Raw genomic sequence first — 11,018 nt, 5'->3', positions numbered from 1 at the left:
GGATTTTTTTTTTTCTGATCAAAGTCCACCCACAGAAGAGATAGTAATCACAAATAAGGAAACTCATTTTCACAAAATGCCAGTGAAATCTTCGGATCAAAAGATTAGTAAGATTGAAAAAAAAAACCCAGATATTTATAAGTCTGGACAATTTATTAGCCTTAGAGTTATCATGGCCAGCTAACTGTACCCCTGTCTCAAGGATCGAACCAAGTGGAAAATAAAAGCTCTAGTACAAAGCACAGTTATCTCACATCTGTTCTAACAGGAGGTTTATTTTACCTCATCTGAAGATGGCAGCTTTGGTGAAGACTAATTTTGGCAACAGGAAGCTACAGGGCCCTAACCTGACATGGTAATGTCAGTGAGATAACAGTTTTCTCTGTTAGTTCTGCAATTCTTGGGTGGGGGTAGTGGTTTGGTATGATGTGATTAGAGAAGTGTGCTGTACTCTGAGGAGTACCAATTCTTGTTCTTTTTGGCAAGAAACCAACTTCTCAGGTGATGCTTAACAACAGCTATAAACAAACATTCTCTTAAAGGACATCCTTTGAGCAACGTTAGTAATTTCCTGTGTATGTGTACATAAATGTAATGGCAGGATCCATGTTGCTGGATTACACAATGCATGTGCACATATTCAATATTCATGTGCCCAATATTCAATCCTCCTAGGCTTGGAGTCTGGGAAAAAAGGAAGCTATTAACCACGTAACGTTGACTTCAATACTACTCATGCAAAACTCAGATATTTTAATGGAAAAGCTTATCCTTAATTTAAAACACAGCATAATTTTAAGTGTGTTTACTACTACAGTTAAACTCTTTATTACCTTAGGGTGAATCTAAAAATGACTTGACTAATCACTGTCAAAAAGAAAAAAAATAATACCATCAATTTATGAACTGGTGACAGTGATTTGCTAACTCTATGGCATTCCACTTTTCCAGCTGGGAAGGTTCAACAAATGCTAAAGAACAGCTATAGATCTCTGTGAGGAAGGTCTATGACCAGTGAATCTGAGTCAGTTGCACAGCACCAGTTACCTTCTGAATCACATACTGTGTGTCACTGAACTTCTTATTATCCAGTCAATAACCAGCACGTTTGGCAAGCGAAAAACCAGGATTTGGGCGTTGTGTACTTGTCATACCTGCCCCCAAGCAGAGCTCAGCACAAGTGTCAATACAGTTCTGACCACGACCTGCAGCAGCAGCGCTCCAAGCTGCTACTACCACACTTGGGCACAGACTGAACCTCAACACAAGGCATTCAATACATGGCACAAAATGGCCACTGGAAAGGGATTTATCAGGATCTTTAACGTTCGTCTTCCCACAGTGCTGTAGCGCACACGGGTTTGCATTTGCACCTATCAGCCATGGGTCAGGGCAGCATTGCTTGTAAATACAAAACTCAAAGCTATTTTACTCCGACTAGAGAAAAAGCAAGTCTGCCATAAGCAGGATTATTAAGTGCCCCGGTGCCTTTAATGTTCGGTGATTTTTCCCGAGGAAACACAATGAAAGAGAGTGCCTGGGTGAAGACGGAGCAGCGGTGCCTAAGCGTGCATCTCTGCTATTAAAATCTGTGGCCAAAGTTTAGCACTGTAGCCCCCTTTCGGAGCCTCCTTTGGTTCGCAGGCAGGCTGCACGGCAGCGGTCAGGGCTGAGCAGCACCCCGAAGCAGCTTCTCCATCCCGCCGGTTCCGGGAGGGCTCGGCCCAGCCCACACGGGAAACCCACACGGGAAACCCAGCTCCCGGGCTCAGCCCGGCGGGGAATGGCGCTATCCCACGGCCGCAGCTGGACGAGGTGCCCGCGGGGCAGCCGCGCCCGGCCCGACAGCGCGGCGGGCCCGGGGCGTGTTCCGGGCGGTGCCGCAGCCCCGGGGCGGTGCCGCTCGCGGGCCCGGCGGGAGCAGCTGCGGCGGGAGCCGGGAGCGGCTGTCAGGGCGCGGCAGAGTCTGTGTGTGTGTTTGTGGGGCGGGCAGCCATGCGGCGCTGGAGGCTCCTTCTCTTCCCCGTGCTTCTCGGCGTGCTGGTCCCCGTCAGAGGTGAGCAGGGCCCGGCGGGGAGCGATCCTGCCGCGGATGGACTGGGGAGAGAGGGAGTGAGCGCTCCCCTGCCCTCCGTCCCCGGGCCGGGGCCGAGCGCTGCGGCTCCGCACGGAGTCGGGGCTGGGTGGGGATCGGAGCGGTCCGGGCAGGAGAAGGGACGGGAGAGAGCCGGGCAGGTCCCCGGCTGCCCGTGTCTGTCCGGGGCAGGGAAGCGGCGCTCTCTTCCTCCAGCCTTTTTTTTTTTTTTTCTCCATTTAACTAACTGGAAAAGTATGCCTGAACTTTCTGCCCGCCCTCCGCACTGGGAACCCTGCCTGGTGTTTTATCTTCGGTGAACACGTGGTACTTACCCCAGTAAGGCCCTTGAGTGCAGGGGGATCCTCGAAGGAGGCTGGGAGGGGGTTTCAGAGCTGCGGGAAGCTCGCCTGGAGCGCAGCTTCCATTTTAGGAAAGAAAGCGGAGTTACGGCGGTCCTAGGGCATCGGAGAGTTACTCACCAGAAAATCTGCCGTCACACGATACCCTTTAAAAAAATTAGTACGGCAAAACCGCAGGGTAAAACACACTGCTGTATTTTTTGCTAAGCTTCTCGTTGCTTCAGTGTGTGTCAGGGACGATTTTCTTGAACGCTGATCAAAAAAGCGTGTATGTAATAGCGCGCTGGTGTTTGGTAAAAGGAAACATTGGGCTGAGGGAGGGGGAGGAGAAAAGTAGCAAAGTCCCCAATACCAGGTTTTTTTCAGAAGGAAAACTGCTAAACTGGAATATGCAGTGCAAACTGTCATTTCCCATTTATATAATTTTTTTCTAAGACATTTCTTTCTTCTTTTACTATGTTAATAATCATACTTGATGTTATGCCTAGGTATTTTCTTTCCAGTGTTTTGTAAAAGCAACACGTCAAATCTTAGATATCTATCTCTTCAATTTAAAGGAGAAAGAAAAATACTTGTTCCTAACTTTGCCTGGAAGCTGTAGATAATGCATACAGATGCCAGATAAGCAGTTTGGCATCAAGCCTGCTTTGAATTCAGTTCTGCTGTGGCGCTATTGTGGTCTTGAATCCTAGGTTAGCAAAGCTGAGCTCTTGCAATAATAGTACAGTTTTACTGTAACCACCTTTAAAACTAACAGATCATTCAGACTGCTAAGATTTTATCATCTTACTACTTTGTGGAAAACTCTCTCCTCTGCATCTGCAAGCAGTCCTCACAGTCATAGACTGCAAAATGTTTGCTGTGATGCTCTTAACATGTGGAAGTATTTGGGGTCACTCAGAAATAGTCTTTCTAAACTTTTTGTCAAGAGCTGTGGAGATGAAAAGAGACTGTCTGGTGTCTGCTTCACTAGAGGGAAGGTGCACAAAAACTGCCTTTAGGAGTTTTGTTTTGAATTCTGTGAAAAAAGATACTATGTTTTAAACAGATTGCTTTTACAAAGCTCGTTAATTTATATGGCTACTCCTTAATGCCAATAATACAAACTGAGTAGATCGGTTATAATTAGTTTGGACACTTTTCCTTAAAAATATGTAAGAATTTGAGAACTGCTGAGAATGTCAGCTTGAGGAGGGTGGGGCCCTCCAGGGGAATTTCAGATCTGTGGTGGTGCAGTCTTAAATGACAATAAAGACAGAACCTGAATGACATACTTTTGAAAAACTTAATTTTGCTGTCAGTAGGCTGGTTGTAGTCTGAATGTGCAGAACTGCTGTAAAAAGTTAAGGATCTGTCGTTATAAGCAGTTCAGCAGTTGTGTGACTGTGGAGATGACTGATTTCACTGTGACTGCCTGCTTTCATGATTCAATTAGATGAATCTACTCCAGACTGATAACTTCTTACAGATCATCCATTTTAGGCATGCGAAAGCTGTTAGTGTTAAATCAATATTCAACATATCATGAGGATTTGAATGTATTATTAAGCAAGGGCGAACTCCGTTATTTGAGCTTGCTTAGAGGAAGAGCTCACGGTTTTAACCTCAAAACTGGTAAAGTGTTGTCTCATTTGCCAAATATGAACTCTGCGAGTCTGGCAAAGCTGGAATTCAGATACCATTGAGGCTGTATCCAGAGGAAGGTCGAATATGAGTTTTTATACACGGGTTTCTATGGATAGTCTGACAGCTTGCCCCTGCTAAGGAGTGGGATCTTTCTGCTTCCTCCTATGTTTGGTCTGGTGCCCATCTAGGCTTGCACTGAGATGATTCAGTTTGATAAGTCAGCAGATGACTAATCTGGTGCATTGAGTTTGCTCTTTGGAGTGTTTGATGGGTATTGATGCCAGCAGAAGGGAGTGGCAGGGCCAAGCATGGGAGAGTGGAAATGAGGTGGGGACAGAGGAGGAGAGGGCAGGAGGCTTCCTGATGTGGCTGACTTTGAGGAGTGAGACTGGTTCAGTGATCTTATACCTGCAAAACCACCAGGTTAGCCCAGCATCTAATTTGACCAGTAATCCTGGTTTTCAAAATACAACAAAAGAAAAGTATTAGACAGCATGACTTCTGTACAATGTATATGAAGACTACAGCAGCAGAAGAATTAAACAAAAAAATCCATACATGATACTCCATACATGGACTCAATGCTCTCAGAGGTCTAAACCAACCTAAATGATTCTGTGTTATTCTGCATATGATGACCAGCAAAAAACTGCTGCATGCAAACACAAGGCTGAAAAGTCTCCCTTATCTGCTGCAGAAAGATCAAGGCATGAAAAGCTATTTTACTGAGGATATAGAGTTTGGACAGGGAGATATATGGTTTAAATATCTGTTGCAAGAATTGAGTAGAGCTTGTTGATTAGAAACGCAGTTGTCAGAGGAACAGTTATGGTAGTGAACACCCCGTATGTGAGCAAAGTACATGCTGGAAACTGAGGTATCTATTTTGTAAGATCAGTAGCCTAGGGTGAATTGCAGGCGGAGATCCCTTCTTTGTAAGGTGACTGTAATTAGAAGGCTCTGAGGAAAGGGAAGGGAAGGGAAAGGGGAATGGGGAAAGGGAAAGGAAAAGGAAACACTTGTGCTCCTGACTTCTTGTTGAGGTGAGTCAGTGTTGAGAGAAATGACCAGTTGGATGAAAGATTGTGACATGATCCTGTCTGTAATCTAGATGGAGCTTTCAGCTAGGGCAGGGAGGTGCTGCAGGGACTCCTGGAGAGTGAGCTCTGCTTTTTGGGCTCTGGAGTTGTTTGCCTTTTAAATGTGATTCAAAAAAACTAAAAACAAACTAACAAGCTGCCACAAAACTTTTAGTTGAACAATTTCAGTAGCAGTGCTAGACTGGATACATGGCAGTATGAACATTAAAAGTGCAGCACGTGTTTCTCCATGTTTCTATTTTCTCTAATTTGAAAAGCTTGAGGACTTTTTTTTTTAGTGTGGTGTTATTTATATAAAATGGCCACTGCACTGCTACATCAAAATGATGTCACCGCAACAGTCCTTAAGCTCTCCATAGTTAAAGTGATTTAACTTGGCAAGAGTTAAGTGTGACTCAACCTACTGCAATGCAGCCAAGACCAATTTCAATATTTTCCTGATGTTACTCTGGTGCATGTGATGGGTTTGCCTGCGCTTGAGAAAGGACTCTGCTTTAACTCTTGCTGTCTTGAATGTCTCATTGGTATCACCTTTCATCGGGTGACAGCTGTGTTGGTAAAATGCAATAATAATAGGAGTCATTGGTTAAGATCATCTTGCCAGGGGCATTCCTCTTTCTTCTAGCTAAACTACTTTTTCATGCTCCAGCACAGGAACCGACTCTTTGGAATCTAGTAAAAGTGTTTTGAGAGAATGTTATGAGCAAAACAGTCTCAGGTTGTAGAACTTTTCCATTCTTCTGACCCAGACAGTAGTTTTCCTCACTGATGATGATTATCATGATTCCAGTCTGAGTAATTTCTGCGCTGCATTAGTGATCACTTAGGGGTCTGTGCATATGTATTGTCAGAGCCAGTGGTGTTCCTGAGCATGTTCTAAGGGGACTCCAAAGGCCATTACTTCTGCAAACTCATGGCAGCCTCTTCAGCATGTAACTTGTCATGTTCTGGGGCATTTTATAGCCAGAGAAGTTCAGCCTTCTTCATGTTGTTGATTTGCTGGCTTCAGACTAATCAGTTCAAGTTGGGAAAATATGGTGCCCATTGCTTAGTACTGTTTTTGAGAGCTTTTCCTTTAATCAATATCATCAATACAGTGGAAAAATTCTCTAGAGACATTGCCTTAAAATTTTGTGGTGACACCATGGCAGATGGTAGGGCTATGTTTCCACCCTTTGCAACAACCAGTTCCAGACATATTGTACACCATTCCAGGTGAAAGCAGTTGGGGTCTTGCTTCTTCAGCGAGAAGGATTAAAAAGAATGTATTTACAACACCAGTTGTAACATACCAGCTATATTTTTTGGCTTCTGGCTCATTCAAGAGCTGTAGCACACCTGGAATTCCAGCTGTTAATGCAGCAGCTGCATCATTCAGAGCTCTGACATCTGCTGTTAACTGCAGGTACGCTTCTGGACAGGCTGAACAAGGCTGTTGTAGGATAAATGTGTTTTGAATCTCTCTCCTCTTGTTTTTCTGGAGAATCGGTTGCTAATTACTTTTTAAATCTCACCAGCGTCCCCTTAATCAGTTAGGTACCTCTTTCAGCAAATTATTCACATTGCTAGGGGAAGAGCATATGGGTCTGAGTGCCTGCAGCATTGCTGCAGTAAGAGTAAGAGTAAGAGTTCTGTAGCTGATTCCTTCCAGTACAAAGCACACTGCCTATACCAAAAGCCTAATGCCTTTCTGCCTCATCTGTCCATCTGCAGTGGTCAAGAAGGGCAGGGCAGTAGGGGCATGGCAACAGGTAGGGGCTACCAATCTTGTCTATTCAAACTGAGGCTGCTTTCCCTTAGAGGTAGGCATCTGTCTTCCCCACTTCCTCTGTGTTGTCTGCATTTATCACCGCTACACAAGGGCGATAAGGTGCACTGAGCACCCATATCCATTAGGACACAATGGAGATGGGGCCAAGTGCTGCCTGGCTGCCTTACTCCGCCCTATAAATGTGGTTATCTGCACCTGCTGCTAGTGCAGTGAGTTCAGGTGGATTGTCTGAACAATGTACAGTCCAGAGGCTGTGGCAGGAGAAGGCAGTGGTTGAACTGAGCTCCAACTCTGTCCTATGCTCACAACTCCTCAGCCAGCAATGCAGCATCTCTGAAGGGCCTTCCAGTCAGCTTGATCATACCCTCTCTTTTTCCATTTAGGAGCATCCATAAGTCCCAGCATCTGTGATAGGGGCATACAGAATTCCTATTCTTTTCAGGCATTTTTCTCCAAGATTTGCTGTACTGAGGCAATCTTGATGTTATCCCTGGCCTTGCTGTTAATCCTATGGCATGCTCCCCCCAGTTGGACCTAGGAGGTCATTCCTTGGTCAACAAGGGTCCCACTATGTAATCAGCCTCTGCTACCTAGACCCTGCAGATTATTCCCAACACAGGAAAACAGTGTTCCAGCTTGTGTGTCTTGCCCTTGGCCTTTCTGTCTGTATTTTATTGGTGCTGCAGAAGGTCTCTGTGCTGCCTTGCAAAGGCACATAGTGCCAGCAACAGCACTGAAACACCTTTTCTGCAGACTTGAGATCAGTACTGCAAAAGGTAGTGTTTGGAAGATTGCTTGGTACATACAAACTAGTTTTAGTTTGCTTTTTCATAAAAGAAAAATTAATTTTGTTTCTCTATATGCTTGCAAATTCTTGTCTGGGAAAGATGTCCCTGCTTGATGCAGGAAATTTGTTGCCTGCTGCAACAGGTATATTTCTCGCCTGTATAAAATAAAAATAAATGTTGTGATACTCATCACAAATTCCTTTTCAGCTGGTTTAGTCTCTGCAGTTGATGTGACTGTGAAGCTCAGAAAAATAGGATCCAGAAGATTTTCTATAAAGGATTCCAAAAAGTCATAAGACAAATTCCTTTGACAGTCCAAGAACTTATTCTTTATGGAGTAAGGCCTGTTTACAGTAGTTCTTCTAAATATTGAACAGTTTTTCTAAATATAGAACAGTTCCTTTAAAATACATAGTGAATATGTCAAATGCAGGAGTCATTCAAACATGTTCTGGGAAAAAAATAACTTTGAAAGAAAACATCTACGTTTTAGGTTGGGTCTGATCACACAATATCATTAGCTGCATAACAAATGCATTTGGCTTACTTTATACAGAGATCAGTCACTCGTGAAGCATCCACATACTATAAACATATAAGAAATGTCATCTTTAGCAGTACTTATAAAAGGAAGCTCCCTTGACCGAAGCAACTGTTAGTTAACTGCAGATGTTAATTTGCTCTACTTTTCCCATAGTTTGTGTTCTCTAAAACTCCCATTGGATCTCTTCTTGCTTCAAAGTTTTTCACAGGAAATGTGAAAAATACATTTCTTGATGTATGTACATTCTGGATGTGTTTAAAGTAACCATAAAGCTCATTTCACTTTGACCCAAAGAGTTTTAATAAAGTAAGATCAAACATTGTTTTTAGGATAGCAGTCTTTCTTTCATCAGGTAAATGTTATCACTCAGATAAAAGTTAATCTTTCTGTGAAATAGAAGTTCTTTTTGATTAAACCCCATCAATGTAATTGGTTAAAATCTGATTTTAAATATAAAACTGTCTTTGTATGCTTTTTTGCTTAACCGCAGAAAAATGTTGCTTGTATATTTTCTGTTTTTGAAGAAGTCCAATATTCTGTGGAAAATACAAAGTGAAAAATTGTTAAACTCTGATATTTCTGGGAAAGCCAATCCTGCAAGTCTGGTATACCTTGCAGTATTGGTAGTATTACTGTTTTTATAACTGCCACAAAAATACTGCACTCTAAAGCTTTTCTATCTGGAAAAAGTGGAGTTAGAGTGTTTAGACTTAACGTTTTACCACCACTTGTTTGTTCCCTGTGATTTGGAGGAAAATACTGAACCTATGTGAAGAGGGAAGGAGTAGTGGTGATAGTAGTCGGAGTAGTAGCGAGATGCGGTGAATTAAAAATAGGTGAGGCAAATGTGTCGGGTAGTATCCAGTGTTTATTAGAGCTGATGCTATTGTTGGACAAAAGAGAGAGCTCTGGAGTCACACAAGTCCATGTTAAATTTAGAAACAAGAAGTTTCAGGATAAGCTCTGGGGGAAGGGTTTGGGGTAGCCTATGTGGAAAGCTTTTAGATAAGGCTATCTTTTTTTATATTTTATATCTTTATATTTCAGTCTACTGATTCTTCCCTCACCTGCAGCTATCCATACCTGTCTGTATTTTCCCTCTTCAATGCCAGAAATGTCTGCCTGCCTGCCTGCCTCTGTGTTTCTCAGTACATCCTGGATGCAGTCTTGCGATTGGATCCCAAATTCAGTGGTTACTTCACCCTCTATACCCCGCTCTCGTCCTCTCCAATTGTTGCAAATGGTTATAGAGACATCACTTCTTCAAATCAGAGCAGTTGCTGCTTGTCTTAGCCAGAAAGTTTTCAATCCGATATACAATATCATTTTCTTCCCCCATTCTCAAGAACTTCCAGCTTTCCTTTATGCTGCTTTGGCCTTCTGTAAAGGTCAGCTCTTTCCTGGGCATTCTTACCAGAGATGTGGATTTTTTTTTCCCAAAAACTTTAGGCAAGAGCTGTCATTCTGAAGCTCATGGCTGTAGTGAGCTGACAAATCCTCTGCATCTACACTTAATCTCTCTCTCTCTCCTTCTTTCTCTTCCCTGCCTGTTGCTGCTTTCCTCTGGATGTTGTCAGTGCATTATTGTCACTGGCTCCAGTGCCAGTCTTATACCCAGGCACAGCTCCCTTCAGCTTGCAATTCTTACCTGTCCTGCAGACAGGTTTTCCATCCATTTGTATTGCTTTCCTGTGGTCCTCCATGAAATGAGTAAATTTCTAATAAATGAGTAAATTTCTAGTGCAGACTGGAGTCTGGCATTTAGAAGGTGATACAGAATTCAAGTGGAGATGATGAAATTATTTCTTAGAGTGGACATGAAGAATTCTTGTTGAAGATTTTGTCTAAATATAACAGAAGTACTTTTACAAGATGAACCAGAAATGCTTACGGTTTCAGTGTGAATGCATTCCAGATGTTTTGCTGAGCACATGAACACATTGAAACGGCTTAGAACATAGCCTTGGTACAAAAGGGAGGATTTGCCACTTTCCTTAAGTAATGTAGGATGGGAAGTTAAAAAAAAACTTGCAACCGCCTTTTAAATGAGAAACAAATCTGACAAAACCTGTGCCACATTTCTGGCTTGCCATCTCTCTGTGGCTGCCACTTAGTGGAATACTAACTAATCTGTTTATTTTATCTGTCTGGTTTGGGCAACTGAAAGTAGTCACATTGACCTGGGTGCATGGATGTCTTTCAGAAATATTTTTTTGGTAGTAATTTTGCATACACAATAGAAAGGGTATTAGAAGTAGAAAAGGTGAGCAGTCTGCTGCAGTGCTTCACGTTGCCCAGAGCAGAAGCTGCTGTCACGTCACACGTCCTGTGGCTGAAGCTGTTCTGCCCATTTCCAAACCAGTGCTGTTGTGGTGCGATGGAGCACAAGCTGTGAAATCCTGGCTCACTAGATTGTCACATAACGCAGCCGTCTCAGTTAGTACCTTAATAGTAAATACCTGTAGGAAGAAAAGTGTCACTGTTGCTACTGAAACATGTCAATGCTTATTTTGAGTAGAACAATAGGTTTTGTTATAAAATGAGCTGACTAGTACGAGAAATGGTTTAGTCTTAAAGCAACAGATTAAAATATGATTTGAATCATTGCAAACACTGTACTGAGTCTGGTTTCCTCTACTCCCTGCCTTCCCCACAGGAAACCACAAACAAGACCCAAAGTCGTCGTCTTCTTACTTTTTGCAAAAGATGTAGTAGCTCTTTTCAAGTACACAGATTGAAAAGCCTGAAAAATG

The 11,018-nt window shown here is 43.0% G+C and overlaps 1 protein-coding gene across 2 annotated transcripts in view; it reads left to right on the top strand.

The window, feature by feature from the left end:
• Positions 1-1,910: 1,910 nt before the first annotated feature.
• The window catches only part of CD99 (CD99 molecule), a 29,541-nt gene continuing 20,433 nt past the window's right edge, over positions 1,911-11,018 (top strand). For both annotated transcript variants that reach the window (XM_017816719.1, XM_017816718.1), the window contains exon 1: positions 1,911-2,056. In XM_017816719.1, the coding sequence (XP_017672208.1) occupies positions 1,996-2,056 (61 nt within the window). In that variant the 5' untranslated portion in view covers positions 1,911-1,995. The remainder of the gene's footprint in view (positions 2,057-11,018) is intronic.

The sequence above is a fragment of the Lepidothrix coronata genome, unplaced genomic scaffold (genome assembly GCF_001604755.1).
Source record: "Lepidothrix coronata isolate B3197 unplaced genomic scaffold, Lepidothrix_coronata-1.0 Scaffold57, whole genome shotgun sequence".
Taxonomy (NCBI): Eukaryota; Metazoa; Chordata; class Aves; order Passeriformes; family Pipridae; genus Lepidothrix; species Lepidothrix coronata.
Note: the sequence above shows the minus strand (reverse complement) of the source record. Positions and strands in the feature narration are given on the sequence as shown.